Source organism: Chanodichthys erythropterus, chromosome 21 (assembly GCF_024489055.1).
Source record: "Chanodichthys erythropterus isolate Z2021 chromosome 21, ASM2448905v1, whole genome shotgun sequence".
In the NCBI taxonomy this organism is placed as follows: domain Eukaryota; kingdom Metazoa; phylum Chordata; class Actinopteri; order Cypriniformes; family Xenocyprididae; genus Chanodichthys; species Chanodichthys erythropterus.
Genome location: NC_090241.1, coordinates 3753392 through 3773356, shown reverse-complemented (window position 1 = coordinate 3773356; position 19965 = coordinate 3753392). Strand labels below are relative to the sequence as shown.

At 37.3% G+C, this 19965-nt stretch overlaps 1 protein-coding gene across 1 annotated transcript; it reads right to left on the bottom strand.

Annotated features, from left to right (window-relative positions):
* Positions 1 to 4935: 4935 nt before the first annotated feature.
* On the bottom strand, positions 4936 to 19749 carry kcnj3b (potassium inwardly rectifying channel subfamily J member 3b). Its single transcript, XM_067373001.1, has 3 exons — positions 18693 to 19749; positions 16427 to 16643; positions 4936 to 5657 (listed from the first exon to the last, which is right to left on the bottom strand). Exons 1-3 carry the CDS (start codon positions 19365 to 19367, stop codon positions 4936 to 4938), a joined length of 1614 nt encoding a protein of 537 aa, XP_067229102.1. The 5' UTR covers positions 19368 to 19749.
* Between the last annotated feature and the right edge of the window lie 216 nt (positions 19750 to 19965).

Sequence of the window (19965 nt, the reverse complement as noted above, 5' to 3'; positions counted from 1 at the left end):
TCATAATTTTATCAAAATATCCTGGGAACAACGTTCATGGAACATCCTGTTATTTGTACTTGCTGAACGTTCTCAGAATGTTTATAGAAAACTATGGAGTCAATATAATGCCACATAGATATGCAAAAAAAAAAAAAATATTGCAAATGAAAAATAAAAGTATTGAGCAAAAAAGCTGTTTTGCAAACAAAAATAAAGAATTGAAAAATAAAAAAAGTACTGCAAAAATAGAGATATAATTAGTACTTTATTTTTTATTTTGCAATTATTTATTTTTGTTTGCAAAACAGCTTTTTTGCTCAATACTTTTATTTTTTCATTTACAATAACATTCTCAGAATAAAGGTTAGGAGACCTCAGAAAACTTATTCCATTCAACACCAGCGCTAATTAATAAAGCTAATTTAGAGATCAGTTGTTCACTAGTTCATGCCCAAGATGCATTAGTATACTCTTGTCTTAACTAACCCAATTACATTAGTTTGGTTGATTTTAAAAATATATATGAAAAGCAGACAACACAAATGGTTAGTTAACTTAAAGAAGCACTTATGGTATTATCATGGCATAGAATATTGTCTGATCTTTGACACTATCACTGAAAAAAATGTTATTGTAGGATTTACTTTTGCTAGTAATTGCTAGTAAATTTCACAGATAATGACAAAGAAACGTGAAATTTTGAAGTCGAAAGACTAAAATAATATTTTTCTGTTTTATTTACTTAAAAAATAATGTTTAGTGTAGTATCGTAGTAACTTTATTATTATAATTTACCTACTAATTGAATTGAATTTGATCATCTTTTTCTAAAAAATGTAGTACTTGTTACAAATAAAAAATAGCTTCATGAACAATGCATATTATCATATATTTTTTTTATATATATAATTTTCATAATTATACTTTTCAATGTCAGTTCAAGTTTTTTTGTAGCGAAACTACGGTCTAAAATTACTAAAATTCACACATCTCTCTGTAACACAGACAATTTTGTTTTTTGCAAAAGATTCAAACATATTAGTTCGGAATCGATTCTTGAAAACCTGGAATCTTGAAAACCTGGAATTCCATTGCATTTTTCTATCAGTCTTTTTCTGATGATTTTCTTTAATAACTAACATATAAACTAACTAATGAAGTCTCTTTTCTTTCTTTCTATAGAATAATCAAGTGTTGGATGGATGATCTGCCACAAACTGTCTCACGTGCATCACCCGGATACAACAAGCTGGTAAATGGCACACTTCCGCCGAAACACACCTCAGAACAGACAGCACATTGTTGCCCCTGCAGGGAACATCCACACGAACAGACCATCCTGTTCCTATACACTTTGATGCTGCCCTCATGTCCATCCTGCCCTTAAGCCAATTATTTATCTGTGGCAAATGCCATCCTGTGCCAACCTCACAGAGTTATACAAGGAAAGTAGCTTGGCACCCTTTTTGTCCTGCGCAAATTAAACAGTAAAACTGCTATTGAACAGGGAAGGATAAAAATTCTATTTTGATCTTATATGTACCCAAAGCAAACAAATAAACAAATACAGTTGACCCAGACGTCTGGGAGATTCGATCCATTTTTTAAAATAGCAAAGATTTGATTGGGAGGTTGTTAACAAAGGATTAGCCTTTATTGTTTATCTATAATTAATGGGCAAGAGCCTTTCTCCATCTACTCCATCATCAAAGCAGTTCACTTTAAATGAGAGTGATTTAATTTTCACCATCGGAGAGCAGAAACAATTTAGGAGCTCATTAATGGTTATTTCAAAGAACATTAACTACCTAATCTTATATAGGATGGGATTAGATCTCTAAGTATGGAACTGATGAAATGAAATAAGGAGCGTTTGACGTCGGGCTGCAGGGGGAAATAAATTAAAAGGGATGGCAGGTTGTGAGAGCTCTCAGAAGAGATGAGCAGGTCACAGCAATAATGCTCTTTAAGCAGTGCAGGTTGACCTTCACAAACTCCTTCTTTTCATCTGGATCTGACATTTAGTGACAAGATAATATTCTCTGCTATATTTCAGCAGCTCTCTTTCAAACACACACAGACACACGCGTTTTTATAATTAGCTTCCTGCTGATAGAAGTTCAGGATATTGGTCCCCTGTGGAGAGGTAATGTGTTAATGTTTCTTAGGGAAGTCACATCGAGGGATTCATTTGACGGTGAACTGTGTGGAGTCCCTGCAGCTTGTATATCTAACGTAACTCACACGCAGATTTCGCATCGTCTCTTTCACGCTTCACGCCCCCATTTCGTTTTGTTCTGAAAGCCGAGGCAAATAAATGTCTGTATCAGATGTAAGCTGACTTGTGCAGTTATAACTCGAGAAACACTTTACGGTACTGTGCAAAGAATAGCCGCTGGGGTGTACGGAAAGGACAAACCTGCCCAGTTGTTAAAGAAAGAGCTTTATTATTCTACTCAAGCATTATGAATAATTAATAATGATAAATAAATTAAAGCTTGTGAATTGAACACGCAACCTTTTACCAGGCAGATGTCTTTTGTTGTTTTTTGTTGTGTGGCACAGTAAATGTGAATAGAGAGGGTTTTTTAATTCAGTATTTATTAGAGCAGCTATTTAAAGGCACAATATGTAATTTTTCACCACTAGAGGTCGCCTACTCAAAACAAAGGCGTAGCTTGATGACGCCGAGATTGAGCGCGGAATTATGGGAGATGTAGTCTTCACCTCACAGCCGGTGGAAGAGAATCAGGACGAGACTCGGGCAGAAATCATGTTCATGGATGAGATTATTAACGTTACTGTAGTATGAAGCAGAGCAGGAGAGATTGCTAATGAGAAATGAGCGCGACACACACCTCAAGAGCAGCGAAGCTTTTATTATGCCACAGTCGCCGCTTCCGCTTCTTCCGGTCAAGCGTATGTGAGGTAACGCAGCACTGTTTATCATATTAGATACATTTGAGTGTGTTGAAAATGATGTTATAACGTTATTCTGTGCGTTCGCTCAGCGGACGCTATGAGACATTTGTTGCACGCTGCAGTAAGATTTTAGAATATCATATTAATATAATCAAGAAAACGTGTTGAGCTATATAACAATGATTTGTTTTCTGTCTATAAAAGTATCCAAACAGTTCCCTTGTTTAATAAAACTTATAATATATTAAAGCGTCTTTGGTATTTCCATGGTTTCTACCAAATAAAAACGGAAATCGAGGGTATGAGGTCACTGATACGGTCCGTGTCCTGGTTAAAATTGCTTATTTCTCTGGATTTAAACATTCTGAGATAATGTAAGTACACAAGTCAACAAAATATATAACACTGTTCAAGTCATTTTTGTATATTTTAATCCAAAAATCTTACATATTGTGCCTTTAACGTGTGTCAAAGTTTTCTGTTATTACATACTACAATGATGATTAAAAGCAGGCAGACATTTTTTTTTTTGTAAAGTTAACTTTATCTGCATAGAAAATGTGTCCATAGAAACCATGAGAATAGAATTCTCAAGGCATTTGAAGCAATCTAACACCTCCAAAGAGCAGCATCAGGCTGCAAGCTGCCAGTCATCCACACAGCTGGGTCATACCAGATCAAACTGCTTTATTTGTGGGGAAGACCTCTGCCAATACCAATGAGCTTATCTGCCTCGAACATTGGCAAGTCCACCCATTGCTTTGATTCATTTTCGATTTCTTTTGTGATGACGGTTCTAGTGGAGGTTTATCCTTCAGGAGTTTCCTTTTATAATAGACTTGTTACACATCACGACACATTTATTACAGTATTATAAACCACTCCAACTGCCATTCTAATATTCGTCAGAAGTAGAATAGAATGTATTGAGATAAACACAATTAGAAAACTGTAAAACCAATTAACGTTAACGTAACATAAGATACGAGATTTTTCCAGTAAGAAGTTCCACTGCAATTTATAATCTTATTGCTTCGGTTTTCAAACACAAGAGTGAAACAAAGCCATAACAATGTTGACAAGGTCTTATCTATAAAGAATATTAAAACAGATATACACATCCATTGTGCTCTTTTCAGTCTTTGATGTTTTTTCCCCCACTTTTATCCAACTTACCCATCGCAATACTCAAGTCATTCAGGTCAGGAAAATATTTGAACATTTCAACTAAGTTTAAACAGAGAACAGCAGGAAACAATCATTGACAAAACATCATATATAAAGTCAGTTAAGTATTGGGAGCCAAATGTGAAATACTGAGTGAAAGCCTTATTCTTCCACAAATAGCTAAGAAAAGCTTTAAAAGCTTTCTGAACTACAATGTCTACAGTGTTTGGTATTTTACATTAGGCTCCTTATATTTAAGGCTTATTCTTTGACGTGAGATAATCTGGCTTGATTATGAAATGATAGATCATGCAATAGATTAAAAAAAACAAACCTGAGTCGGTTCTTCAAAGATTTGTTACATTTCCATAAATGCACAGCGCCCATTTCTAAAGACCACGGTAGCTAATCTCTCCATGTGTTATTGTGAGCCACAATAACCAGTCTACTGATTAAAAACCAAATGGCTAACTCAGGTTATAGCCATTGGCTTCTTTAAAAACATTAGTTACCGTGGATTATCAGTGAATACTGGCACTGCATTCTGATAATTATATTGATATTCTATTTTAAGATATACATAATATAGGCAAGCCCTCAAAACATGTTTGTCTAACAGGCTAATATAAAAGATATATCATGAATTGTCATTAATTAGAGTTGAATATTGGTATAATATCGATTATCTGTAATTAGGTGTTGAATGAATTTTGCTTTCATGCTGTTTGTGGTAAAAACATGCCAGACTGTGCTGAGAATTAGCATTAATCTAATATTTTATCCGTATATAAATTGCTAAAAGTATAGGATTGCAATTTCAGAAGAGGTAAATGGGCGAAACTTGTATATATAGAAGTCAAGAAGTCATTTTAAACTCAAGCCCGTGAACCTCTCCGAATTCATTTTTCTCAGTTTGGGAGGCAGATGTCCATCCATTCGTCCTCCGATTCCGACTCCGCCCACCCCCCCTCCAGCCAACCTTTGCAATTTCGGTGGTAGATCTGTCACTGATTGGCTGATGTGTTCAGTCCCGCCCACCAAGCCAAGCTTGGGAGCCAGTCTGTCCTCCATGGGGCTCAGCATAGCACTGATTGGCTGAAGCCTCTCTTCTGCCACACCTGGAGCCGAGCTGATTCGCTGGAGTTTGACGGGCAGGTCACCCAGGTTGTAGGTGATCTCCGAGCTCATGCGCAGAAGCTTGCGGGGCATTCCGTCCCGGATGGGGGCGTCCCGTCCCGTAAGCTTTTGAAATTTGGCGGGCATTTTGGTGGTGGGCATGGGCGTTGCTATATTGATGGAGCCCGTTTCTGCATCGCTCTGAAGTTCCAGACCTTCCAGAGTACCGCTGCCCTCCGTCACCCCACCGGCGCTGTGGCACAGAGAGGGGGCCGTCAGAGGGGATGACAGGAGCAAACTCTCCTCCTGTTCTTTAACACTGTGCGGAGGTGTGGGAACCTCAAAAGTGCCGTGAAACTGTGAATAGTCGACCTTGAAGAAACCCTCCTCCAGAGAAATTACCGGGTAGAAACGGTGACCCCACAGAACCTCGTCCTCAGTGTACGAAGTACGAGCCTGGCATGTCATGCCTAAGACAATACAAAGAAAAAATGAATTTAATGATAAAACAAGTCAAGTCACCTTTACTTATAAAGCACTATTACAATATGGTAATAAATAGGGAAATCAATTATGCAAACTTCATCAGTTATGAGGCATATTGAAATTCTGCTGTAAAGCAGCTCTAAAAAGACCATAGTGTCATTATTCAACTCAAGTCAGTTCAGTGTTGATTCGACTCAGTTCAATGACAAGTGTCGCAAAACTTGTCAATTATGAAACGAATTCAGCTATAAAGCAGGTCTACAGAAGACAATGGTGGCATCATCCAGCTCAATTTAGTACAAGTATTTGTCTCATCAGTGTGGTGCGATTGCTCTGTTAGTACGGTTCAGTTTTATTAAGTGTGAACGCTGGCATCCGAACCCTGGCTGGTGCTCACCAAAAAAGCGGACTGAGACCCTGTCCACTTCCAAAAAAACTTGTGTGGTTCGACTGAAATATGAAAGCAGCACGGACCAAATACATCTAAACTAACCAAAAACACCCTAAAAAGGACAGAATGCTGAAGCTTCAGTGTCAGTTGTTCTTTGAAAAACACCAAAAACAAGATTTGGGAAGAGATCCAGTCAGAATTATGTCCTACGCTCTAGATGCGCACATTTGAATTGCAATGTGCTCATCTACCCAGTGGGACATAATTTGGCATAGACTTGCTGCATGTCTCATAAAACATTCAAAAATGTAAATGTTTGGGAGAAAGAGAAGAGCAGACATATGGATAGATTTGAAAAAGCGTGACAACACAAAAGAGAGCTCTATTTGGTACGGTTTTCTGTGCACATACTTGAAGCATGCAACCGCATACACAGAAAGCTAATCAGCGCACGAGTACTGAATTGAGCTCTCGTTCATGTCTGAATGGACAAATACACACAACATTATGTCAAAATGTCAGTTTTGGAAAGTATTCACATAAACAGAGTCGGTTATGTCTTAAAAGAAAATAAAAAGGATGTGCATCAGTGTATTGACTTTCTTAAAGTGACAGCAGCCTAATAAACCTGTTGCCGTCTGTGCCCTTAATATTAATCAAACAACAAAGATGAAGAGAAAAGCATTCACTGTTCATTAATAGCTTTATTAAGGATTAATTATATTTAGTTTATACAAATAAATATGTCTGCTTAAAAGAATAAAGAATTATGTATGCAAGTTGTTATAAAGAATCCATATATCATACATTCATTGAATCGAAGACCACGCAAAATACTTTATTTTTTCTTTTTTTTTGGGGGGGGGGGTATCTTTAGGTTGTGAACGCTAAGCGAACCAGGACTAAATTTATTATTTTCTTTTTTGGTCCGGACCAAAAGAACCAAAGTACAAGTGAACACACCGCTAAACCCCAATTAAGCAAGCCAAAGTGCAAACGAAGGTGATGGAGCAGCTTATTAATAAATCTACATCAAGCTTTATTGCAACAACAAATATGTTCCAGAGGAGTGTACTGTGCAACAATGGTTGGGTGACTAAAACTAATAGATGCATTACTGACAGCGTGTGCATACACACACACACACACACACACACACACACACACACAAGCGCATTTACTGTTAAGCAACACCCACGGGAACGTCTGTTCACGGTCCATTTGGTTGCATGAAAACAAGAGCTTTATCTGTGGGAAATTCATTAGATCTGTGTATCACCCACACCAGCGAACATCCCTCCTTAATTAAAGCGTGCAAAGCCTTCACTATAAAGAGCTCATTTTTATGAACCCTCTAACAAGCGAACGGATTTGCAACACGGCGTTCTACATCAGTCAATAGCAAGGAATCTAAGATAAGACAATTGCCGACTGAAAAGAAACACCGTGCTTGATGTAGAGTACACTTGATCACACAAGAAAGGTGCGCTTTTCTTCCGTCTACAATTGGCGAGACAATCCCTTGAAAACCAGCATCTCCATTTCTCCATGTACGAGTGTGGTTCTTTTTCTGCCTCTGTGCCTCAGTGCAGTGGGAGCCAGAGGAGAGGAGATTTGAGATGTTTGCCGGAGAGATATTGTGAGGACTTTGTTCTATACAGGGATTTGAGCATCTGGATGAAGGTGTTTAGAAAGCGCTGGGACTGTTGTGCCGCTCTGCTGACAGAAGGAAGCAGACGGCTGCCGAGTGCACAATATCAACCTCAGACCTAAATATAAAAAAGCCAGCAAGAAAAAACATACATTATACAGTTTTGAAAGTCAACATGATTCTTTTTTTCCTCATGTAATGCCGCCCACGACCATCGCACACCTACACACTTTCACACACACACAAACACAGGCGCAGTTATCCTCCCTTACTACAGTTAAAAAAATAAATAAATAAAAAATCCCTGCTTTCTGAGCTGACAAATCCTGGGCTTAGCAGTATAACATAATATTATTCATCTTATGAAATATTTAACAGGCTTTCGGCTGTTTGCTGGGAGAGGGGAAAGTAAGGTCTCTGCCGAAGTTGAAATCCGGTCTGGCTCCCCGCGATTTCGGCTTACGTAATCATTCCGTATTCTTCCATTACGACAAATTTCATTTCTGCATTTGGGAGGACTGTTTGCGCACATTAGCTTCCACCAGAAAAAAATGGTAGCGCTGCACTCCCAACATCTGACAGTTATGAGAACAATTTATATTTCCAAGAGGGATAATCTGTTTCTATGGTGACCGTCATCAAGTGTTCGGTTCCATTGCCACAGAGGTGCACTGCCTGACCTGTTTCTGTCATCTCTGTCTTTCTCTCTTTCACTCGCTCTCTTCATTTTCCCCTACTCGCTCCACATACCCTCCTGTCCATTTTAGTGTCTCTTCCTAACACACCTATAGCACTAACCATCATTATCATCACGACTGCCTATCTCACACTCTCCCTTTTTTCTCTCTTGTTGTCTCTCTCTCTCTGTGGTGTGAGATAACAGTAAACTCTACTATCTGGCTGCTCTGAACGGTAATTGACCATGCAGCTGGGCCCAATTCTCTCCTGTATCTCGCTGACACACAGTGTGTGGTCCTGGGGGGATGAAGCACTGCCTCCCTTTTGATTTGCTGAGGCCCTTTGGGACGGTTGCACCGAGCTGCCCCGTTTACTTGCATTGCTGAAAGCACAAAAAATAAAACTGAAATTCTGAAACTACATGCCAAGAACTAAAAATAAAAAAGTCGATAAATAATGCCAATACTCTTTTCTGCCATAAATGGTTAATTTTTCATTCCGCTCAATACTGTAATTGAATCCAGCCCAGTGCTATTTTAGTATCACTGAGATACTATCATAGTTTCTATTTAAAGTTTGAATTCATTTTTATTTGTGTGTTTATTTTTAGTTAAAGTAATATAGTTTATATTCATTTTTATGTCGGGTTTTTTGTTTTATTTTAGTACATTGAGTTAAACTAAATGAAAATGAGAAATGTTTCCTTGACAACTAGCTGAAATAAAACAATTTCAGATCTAATTTATTTTATTTCAAGTAACATTTTTTATGGTTTTAGTTATCTATAATAACCCTGATCTGGCCATTTTAACCATGTCAGCTTTATCAGGGATCTGCTAAAATATAACAAAAATAGCAGTCACAGGTCACACAATCATTCGACACATAATACTCTTCAACAGGGACACATTTCAGATCTTATTTACAGCATGTTTAAATGTTCAAATTGTTATGTCAAGCTTCCAGAGAAGTGTATTGATTGCATTTAATTGAAATGGTTTGACCCCGGAATTGTGGCGTCAGGCAAATCTGTGTCATGCTCTTTTGTCAAAACAATCAAGAAGAATCTCATTTCATTTTTAGTGTTGATACATTGAGAAACTAGTTTGAGAAAAAGCCATGAAGTTTGAAATTGAAAATGAGAAAAATATCTGTGAAACACTTTAAATTTGCAGAACAGGGAAGGGAATGGAAGCTCTCCACAATGCCAAAAATTAAATAACTTTGAAATAACTAAATATCCCAAAAAACTAGATACATTTATTTGAGGAGAAGTAAAATTTACACAAGGTATTAAAACTTCAGGGAATGTATTTTGGATGTTATCTTCTAAGCGGCTGTTTACACAACACCGTTGTCAACTAAAAACAGCTGTTCATTTACACAACAGTGGTGTTTTAGAGGCCTGAAAACGCAAACTTTTGAAAACGGGTTTCAAAGTTTTCGAAAATGGTCTCTGTGTAAACGACAAAAACTCGAATCTGTAAAAACAATTACATCACACACATGCATACTACGTTTAGTCTATAGTGTTTCAACGCCATCTAATGGCCTGCCAGCAGAATACAGCTTTTTCAGTCGTTTTCATGGATACGTAGGAATGGGGATCGTTTTGACAATGGTGCCGTCTGTACACGGAAAACACGAAGGAAAAACTTCTGTTTTAAGCATATCGTTGTCGTGTAAACGTACCCTAAATAACTTAATAGTAATATAGTAATATTAGTAATATTTTAACAACTTAAGGTTTTGATATGAAACTTTTTCCTTTGTTTCCATCCAAAGTTGTGAATTTAACAAAATTGGAATATCGCTGTGGCAAGGAGGGTGGGGCCGAGAGCCGTGGGAATGGAGCGAGGCCGGTGGCGCAAGTGCTAATGAGCGTCACCTGCGGGCCACACCGGTCTCGAGTCACTCAGAGGACCTCCAGAAGGATAAAACCAGGAGTGAAAGATTAGAGAGGACCAGGCCTGGATTTGATTTGTTTTAGTTTATGCGGCAGTCTTCCACGAGGGGCAGTCGCTTTACTTTCGTTTTGTTGTATATGTTTCTTTTATGATTGAAGTTATGTTTAATATTCGACAGTTCTCTGTTCTCCTTCTTCCCTTACCAACAAACCTCATTACAATCACATAAAACATTTGCAAATAAAGCACATTCAGCAAAATGAAGAGAACAAAATCGTCACTTCCTGATAAACTGGCGCCAAATATCACTAAGAAAACTCTTGTTGCTGCAGTAGGAGATAAAGGCTGCATCATAAATGACTTGCGCCTCGGAACGCACAGATAAAACGCAGTCCTGTTATCTTGTGTTCGGAGGATGATGCACGCTATTTGGGAATGCAATCGTTTAAGACCATTCTGGGAGGTATTATACCAAACCACTTTGACAACAGACTTTGTCTCAGGCATTTCAGAATGATTAAACCAACATTTTAGATGCTGTGCAATGAAATCGTTCCCCTGGTTAGCCCAGTTATGCCATCCCATTGTGCAAAGTCACATGACTTTTTGGAATGAGCAGAGGAATTTTTACGGCAAATGTTTCCATCATACTTTATGCACGTTTTCTTATTGGATAAAAAAAATGATCCACCTCATTTAGGCGCATACTTTTTGAATGTGCATTTTTAGAATTTATGCGCATCTTGCCGTTTCCATCCAGCATTTTTTTTTATCTAGGCCTATTCCAAAATGTGCATAAATAGGTGGATGGAGACATAACAGCTATAGATAAGATGATTCTTGTTAAATCTTTATTCCTAAAGTCAAGATTTAATGAACGGATCACAATAATGGAACACTTGACAGAAATGCTTTAAAATTAAGTCTAACTTACAGTATATTCCTCTTATGTTGAGGTCTTATATATCGATAAGTGCTTTATTCTTAAATCTACTTTTAAATTCTTAATTCACCATATCATTGCCAGTTTTTCTGCAGATCACCTGGTAAAAAATAAAGTGCTAAAAATGCTGAGGTCAAAGGTTTTATTCCTGGAAACACATATACTGACTAAATATTTCTTGAATGCATTTTAGGTTGAATTAGTAAATGTAATGTAATTGGTTTTAGATTAAAAGAACAAAAAATGTCAAGGGTCCAATAAAAGTGCAAGAGCTCTCATCTTGCTTCAAGAATTTACATCTCAAGGTTATGTCTTTTGAGCAAGCTGCCAATAAATTGAACTGAATGACACAAGCAGTCTTTACTAAAATTGCTTAATATTCAAAATCCATTAATATTTCCAATGGCTAGATTTGTTAGTTTCAAGTAATTTTTTCTTAACTCTGAGAGTTTTTTTTTTTTTTTTGCAGTGTAATGTGAAAAGCTGTAAATAATTTGACAGATGTGAATGCTGGCACAGCTGTCATGTTTATCTCTGAGGGCAATGGATGGCTCTGGGTTGTTCCTCTGAGACTCCTTGGCCTTGAAGTCACTGCTTCTCTGCTTGAAGGAAATTAACGTTTTACTGTCTAAATCTTCCTCCTGCCACATTGTGAGAATCATATAGAGAAGCCTGGGATTAGTTATCACAGTTGTTACCCGAGAGAATGTTTCTCAGGTAGCCTTATTATAAGTCAATTTCTGTATACACACCTTCAAGTCTCGGCTACAAAAAAGCCATTTCCAATGTTATTGTCCTGGAAGAAAGATACAGTTCATTGAACAAATTGACAACAAGCTCTAATAACAGTGCTGGGGTACAAAAAAAAAAAAAAAAACAGCAAATATTGTACCTTTAAGGCATACAACAGCTTGTTGCTGAGACAGTACCCTCAAAGGGACATCTCTGTACCTTATTTACCCCTAAAAGGTTAATAGTAGTAACTTAATGGTATGTATTACTACTCCAAGGTACTAATATGCACCTATAAGGTAAAAAGCTGTCCTTTTAAAGTGCCCCATTATGTTCATTTAAAGGGTGTTATTGGGTAGTTTTTTTTTTTTTTTTATTAAAAGGAAAAAATGGATTCACTCCTATTTGTATTTCTGATATGTCAAAAATGCTGAATGTTTCTTGTCTCATCACATTTAGTTATAAATTACATTAATCATATCATATTTATCAAATAATTACGGAAGAGGATTAGGGCCAAGTAATAATAAAAAAATAAAACCATCTTGAGATTAAAGTTGTTAAATTACGAGAACAAATTCGTTAAATTATGAGAAAAAAAATGTCGTTAAATTTCGAGAAAAAATTTGAGATAAAATGTCGTTAAATTACGAATTTGTTCTCATAATTTAATGACTTTTTTCTCGTAATTTAATGACTTTATTCTCAACATTTTATCTCAACTTTTTTCTCGAAATTTAACGAGTTTTTTCTCGTAATTTAATGAGTTTATTCTCAACATTTTATCTCGACTTTTTTCTCAAAATTTAACGAGTTTTTTCTCGTAATTTAACGAGTTTATTCTCAACATTTTATCTCGACTTTTTTATTGAAATTTAACATTTTTTTTCTCATAATTTAACGAGTTTATTCTCAACATTTTATCTTGACTTTTTTCTCGAAATTTAACAACTTTAATCTCGAGATGGTTTTATTTTTTTATTATTTCTTGGCCCTAATCCTCTTCCGTAAATAATAGCATGTTTTCAGTTCAAAACGGCAAAATTTTATAAAAATGTTGAGTAGATTTAATCACTGGACATTACTGTCGGTCGCTGAATATTTCAATCATCGTCAAATTTGAAATGTTTAACTACTTACTCATCACGTACTCTTTCACTGCTAAAACAAAAGCGTCGCATTGGAATTCGCACTCATCTTCTGTGAACTGTAAGCCCCGCCTTCTTTGATTTGATTGGCCAGCTCACTCTTTCTGACAGTGATGAGCGCTGTATGACCCCTGAGGCAGAGAAGCCTAAAAATTTTTTTTTTGCCATTCTAACAACAAACAGAGCGGTGAATAATGGAGTACAGCAGAGCACCATCAATAATATCAAATATTGGGGGGGACAGTTTGGCTATTTCTAATTATTGGGGGGGACTTGTCCCCCTCAATGTCTATGGTGGTTACGACCCTGGTATGTAGGAAATGAAACGCCTAATATCTAAATTTCAGCTCCGGAGGCTTCCTCAGTGCTTGACGGTTTTCCAGATCAATTCCAGTGTGAGAGTCCTCATCTTTTAAAGTGCATACAAAGTGAATTTGTAGCACAGAAAACAGCGTCTTCTCAACATGTGGACAACACAAACCAAACTCTTCCAGTTTCAGCTGAGGGTGTGTGTGGAGTACTGACAGTGTGGAGTAGTTATCACGATGGGTATCTGCCATTTACAAGCCTATTACTGGCTATTTAATTGCTCTTCAACTAAATTTAGACAATACATTTAAAACATAAAAGGTAACATCATTAAAACCATCAAACCATTATTTTGGCCAGCAGACTGAATTATAATTGGATTATATTTTAAAAGGTTAGTTCACCCAAAAATGAAGATTCTGTTATTAATTACTCACCCTCATGTCGTTTTACACCTGTAAGGCCTTCATTCATCTTCAGAACACAAATTAAGATATTTTTCATAAAAGCTACTATAAACATATTTAAAACAGTTCATGTGACTACAGTGGTTCAAATTTAATATTATGAAGCAATGATACTACTTTTTGTGCACCAAAAAAACAAAAAAATGACTTTATTCAACAATATCTAGTGATGAGCGATTTCAAAACACTGCTTCATGAAGCTTTACGAATCTTTTGTTTCGAATCAGTGGTTCGGAGCATATATCAAACTGCCAAAGTCATGTGATTTCATTAAACGAGGCTTCGTTACGTCATAAGCGTTTCGAAATTTCAATGGTTCACCACTGGGGGGCGTGACTTTGGCAGTTTGATTCACGCTCCGAACCACTGATTCGAAACAAAAGATTCGTAAAGCTTCGAAGCTTCATGAGAAAGTCTTTTGAAATCGCCCATCACTAGATATTGTTGAATAAAGTTGTTATTTTGTTTTTTTGGTGCACAAAAAGTTGAACTATTGTACTCACATGAACTGTTTAAATAAGTTTTTAGTAGCTTTCTGAGCATTAAAAGTGTTCATTATCTTGCTGGCAATGCAGGCCTCACTGAGCGATCGGATTTTATCAAAAATATCTTAATTTGTCAACTGAAAATGAACGAAGGTCTTAAGGGTGTGGAACGACATGAGGGTGAGTCATCAATGAACTAACCCTTGGGTGAACTAACCCTTTAACACATACAGCATTGTATAGCAACATTGATAGATAGAAATCCCAAAAATGAAGTCTGCTTTAAAATAGCTGATTAGCTAAGATACAAAACAAAACAATTACACTGAAAAAATTGTTTGTAGGATTTACTGAGGTAATTTTCACTCAAAAATAGATTTTTTTTTTAACTAGGGATGCACCGATATGAAAATTTTGGCAGATACCGATAACCGATAATGACAGCTGATGACTGATATATTGGACGATAAATCGAAATCAAAAATAATTTTTGAGAGCCTGATTATAAAAAAAGTCTCATCATTAAAAGCCATGTCCCAATCACACAATTATAATGTTCTCATTATAATATTATGTACCCTATATGACATTCAACATGCTTTATGTTGCACTTAACTGTATTTTCTTCTTTGAAGTGATTTCAATCATATTTCATTTCAAAACCATCATGGTGAACAGTGCACTGCTGAAAGAAATATTATATTATTTATCAGCATTAATGTATCGGCCAAATTTTCTTATCAGGCCGATAATGATAACATTAAAAATGATCATATCGGCCGATACCGATACGGTGGCCGATATATCATGCATCCCTAGTTTTTACAATGTACCTTACTGAGATATAGCCTTCGTGACAACTAGCCCCGGTATCTGCTCTATGAAATATGAGCTTTCATATACAGAGATGCGTCCAAACAAAGACTTTAATCCTGAAGATTAGAACTGAAGAAAACACACACACACACACACACACACGTAACAAATTTATGCTGTATTCCCACATGTGCATGTCATAAACCTAGCCATAATTACAGGGCATAATTAAAAATGTCTAATGAATTATTTGATAAGTAGTAATTAGTATTTGATTTGTGAGGCTGATAAAAACAAGTTTCGTCTCCATACTTCAAACAGCCGGTGAGACTTTACTGTATGGAGACCGCTTAAGAAGGGGCCGATTTAGTTGCTATGGAAACTGATTCACAATGGGAAGAACAGAGTGCTGACTAACTGTACAGATTTTTTTTCTTTTCTTTTCTTTTTTTACCCGCAAATCCCTTCACTTTCTGTAGGCGGAATTTTCAGACGTGCCATCAATGAGGAAGACCGGACGGCATATATGATTGCGTGTTTTCTTGATTATTTTAATGAAACGACACCATTGAAGCATGTGATTCTGAATCTAATTACGTATACAGTGTATTTGCTGCAGAGATTTTCTGTTGTTGCTTGTGCGAGTGCTGTTTCTTACTGTAAGCGCGCGCTGTCTTGTATGTGTATGGATTGATGTGCTGCGGGGTGAGAAAGTAAAGGTGAGTTGTGATTTGATTGACAGGTGGCTTAATCTCTAAGCATGCCAGACTATAACCATGAGGCAGAGAGCAAAACGAAAGACCAACTTTGTATATCATCTCTTACATAACACGTCTCTCTCTCTCTCTCTCTTTCCATCTTTGCTGCAGTACACCAACATTCATTCTTTTCTATCATAAAAAGCCGATTTGCACCAGCAAACTTGCTTCTGCAGACGGTCTCACACACAAACACTGAATCTGAAGCACACCACCTAAACACTTTCACCCTGCACATATTCTATTAAAAAAATGACAAGATTAACATTTTAGGAGCTTAATTTAGCATTAGTTTGTATGTTGTGTGCATGATTCAATGAAAAGAAACACAAAATTCTATTTCTCAAAAACATTTGAAAATATAATAGCAATATGGTGGAAGTGTAATGTGAAGCATAATTTGAGATGTAGAATTCATCCTTTTTTGAGCCTATTTGCTGCTTCGTGTGTGTTACGATTAAAACTCACCGGTGGTCTCCACGATTCCCTCTAAGATAACCACGATCTCAAATTGCTCTGTTTGCATGGACCTGAGCGAAAGGTCGTAGAATGGGCTTTTGGAGTCGATCACATGGCAGATTGTAAGAGGAGACACCAAGAAAAGCTGGTCGGCTCCGGTACTGAAACCAACGTCCAGCTCAAGTTGATCCAGAGGCAAAAACTCGCCTTCGGGAGTCTGACGGGACTAAAGGGAAAGGTAGAAAAATAAACTACTTAGGACAAAACAGGGAGATGATGGAGTGTGTGTGAGAAAGACTGGGTCCAATGAATAAATAAAGCTTCTTTTTGGCATCTACAGTTCATCCATGAAACCTTTCCATTGCGCCAAAAGTTTTTTATAGTGGAAAAGGGTTCATTAGATTAATTAAATGTTTTTCACACTAAGGAAAAAAATTGTTTAAGAACTGTTCACTGAAGGATTCTTTGGGGGGGATTATTTTACGGCACTGCTGTGAAAACCTCCTTTATTTTTAAGAGCGCATACAGTGATTCAAAAGGGAAAGTTGCATCCAGTCGCATTAAGTGGATCAATACTTTGTCCACTGTAAAATGCTGGGTTAAAAACAAGCCAAGTTGGGTTGAAAATGGACAAACCCAGCGATTGAGTTAAATGTTTGCCCAACCTGCTGGGTTTGTTTAAATTGTTTAAAAATGACTGTATTGCTTGCTTAAAATTACTAGAGGCAACAATAATAATCAAAAGGTGAGCATATAAGCAATTTAATAAATGTTTATTGTTTAATTATTATCCATTAAACATATTAATAAATGTTCATTTCCAACATATTTTGGGTTCATTTTAAGCAAGCAATATAGTACTTTTTAATCAATAGTTGGGTTAAATAAAACTACCCAGCAGGTTGGGTCAGACATTTAACCCAATCCCTGGGTTAATTTTCATTTTTTTAATCCAACTTGGGTTGTTTTTAACCCAGAATTTTTAGAGTGTAAAGCTAAAGTTCATTCTTTAACCTCCAGCCTTGACAAATGAAAATGAACCCAAGGGTAGGGTTGTTTTAACCCAGCGGTTGGGTTAAATGTTTGCTGGGTAGTTTTATTTAACCCAACTATTGTTTAAAAATTACTGTATTTCTGGCTTAAAATAAACCCAAAGTATGTTGGAAATTAACATTTATCAATATGTTTAATAAATTAACATTTATTCATATGTTTAATTAATAATTAAACAATACACATTTAATAAATTGCTTATTAATACATGTTCACCTTTTAATTATTATTGTTGCATCTAGTAATTATGTGTCCGATTTTTTATTTCCAACATATTTTGGGTTCATTTTAAGCCAGCCATATAGTCATTTTTAAACAATACACTCTAAAAAATGCTGGGTTAAAAACAACCCAAGTTGGGTTGAAAATGGACAAACCCAGCGGTTGGGTTAAATGTTTGCCCAACCTGCTGGGTAGTTTTATTTAAACCAACTATTGTTTAAAATTGCTATATGGCTTAAAATGAACCCAAAATAGTTGGGAAATTAAAAACCAGATGCAATTAGAGGCAACAATAATAGACAAAAGGTGAATGTTTATTAATAAGCTTTAATATTTTATTAATATAAATTTAATAGTTTAATAGTTTATTAATATAAATTTATTAATAAGCAATTTAATAAATGTCTATTGTTTAATAATTTTTCATTGAACATTAATAAATGTTCATTTCCAACATACTTTGGGTTCATTTTAATTAAGCAATACAGTCATTTTTAAACAATAGTTGAGTTAAATAAAACTACCCAGCAGGTTGGGCAAACATTTAACCCTACCGCTGGGTTAAAACAATCCAATTGCTGGGTTTGTCCATTTTCAACCCAACTTGGGTTGTTTTTAACCCAGCATTTTTTAGAGTTTAGTTGAGTTCAATAAAACTATCCAGCAGGTATGGCAAACATTTAACCCAACCGCTGGGCTTGTTCATTTTCAACCCAGCTTGGGTTGTTTTTAACCCAGCATTTTTAGAACATCAAATTGCAGGTCTTTTTCATTTGTCAAGAATGAACTTTAGCTTGAACCCTTTAAAATTCAATTATACACTCTAAAAATGCTTGGTTAAAACAACCCAAGTTGGGTTGAAAATGGTTCATTTTCACTCGTTTAATCACGCAGCTTATATCTCCAACTGTGAGGGGTCTGGTAATGTAACCCGCACACAGTATGTTCTCTGTGACATCTACTCTCTCTCTTTTCTAACCGCTTCCAGTCATGTACTCACTTTGAGTAGTTTACAGCGTATTTGCGCGGAGACCATATGGCTGTTCCGCAGGTTACCCACTCGGAACATCAGGGTCAGTTTGCCGTCACGCATGGAAATAGCCGCGTGCTCGCTGAACATCAGCGTCTCCGCGCGTTTCTTCGGCTGGGACATCTTGATGAACATGCAACCGATCAGAAAAGCGTCCACTATAGAGCCTAGGATGGACTGGAAGAGGAAGAGAATGATGCCTTCCGGACACTTGTCTGTAATGTAGCGGTAACCGTATCCGATAGTGGCCTCGGTTTCGATGAAGAACAGAAAAGCGGAGGGAAAGTTGTACACGTTGGCAACGCACGGTGTGTACTTGTCATCGTGGGTCTGGTTCAGGTCTCCGCGTATAAAGGCAATGACCCACCACATAGAAGCCATGAAGAGCCACGCCACCGTGTAGGTGAGGATGAAGATGAATAGATTCCAGCGCCATTTGAGGTCCACGAGTGTGGTGAACAGGTCCGACAGGTAGCGGCTGGTTTCTCCTCCCAGGTTCCCGTGCTGGACGTTACATCGGCCGTTCTTGTCCACGAAGCGCTGACGTTTCTTTTTCTTCTCGGGGGCCTGGTTGAACCCGCCGCCGCTGGACGAGGTGGTCACCACCTGATAATCATCCCCAAATTTTTTCCGCAACGCTGACATCCTTCACGCGTAAACTTGTCCCTGATATACGAGAAAGCTTTGCTCCTGACTAAACGTGTTCGTTCTTCTTCACACTTCAGCTACAGCAGCAGTCTCCCACATTTCTGGGCAGATCATTTAGAAAAAGTTATTTTAAGGCTTACCGCAGGAGTTTGTCAATAACAGTGCGTTTGTCTCGGGATGGATCGATGCAGATCTCCTTGTCTTCTCAAATTCCGCATAACTAAAAAAAACTCACCCAGCCGAGGCTGTACAATGTGGAGAAATATGGATGCGACTAGTTTGTAATCTCAGATTGGCTTGGCGCAGTCTAGCAGTTGTGCGTTGGCACCCTCCTCCACTACCTTCATCCACTCCTCCTGTTTCCCCAGGTGTATCGCACCAATTTGATAAGATGGTAGTTGGTAGACGCCCTAAGGATCCTGTCCAAGTTTTAACTCACCGCCTCTGCTGTTCCTCGCAGCTGGCAAGCGTTGTTATCTGATTCTGCTCGTCCTCTCACTGTTCTCTGTTCCTGCGCACTGCGCGTCTCCTGCTCACCAAGTCCATCTCCAGCGCCGACAAATATAAGAGAAACTTCTCTGAGAGGGTGGTGGAG

Excerpts from the sequence above, each read along its gene's own strand:
- kcnj3b (XM_067373001.1), bottom strand. The coding sequence starts at position 19,367 with ATGTCAGCGTTGCGGAAAAAATTTGGGGATGATTATCAGGTGGTGACC. Across the intron at positions 16,644-18,692 it reads TACGCTGTAAACTACTCAAA|TCCCGTCAGACTCCCGAAGG; the intron begins GTGAGTACATGA and ends CTTTCCCTTTAG. Across the intron at positions 5,658-16,426 it reads GGGAATCGTGGAGACCACCG|GCATGACATGCCAGGCTCGT; the intron begins GTGAGTTTTAAT and ends GTATTGTCTTAG.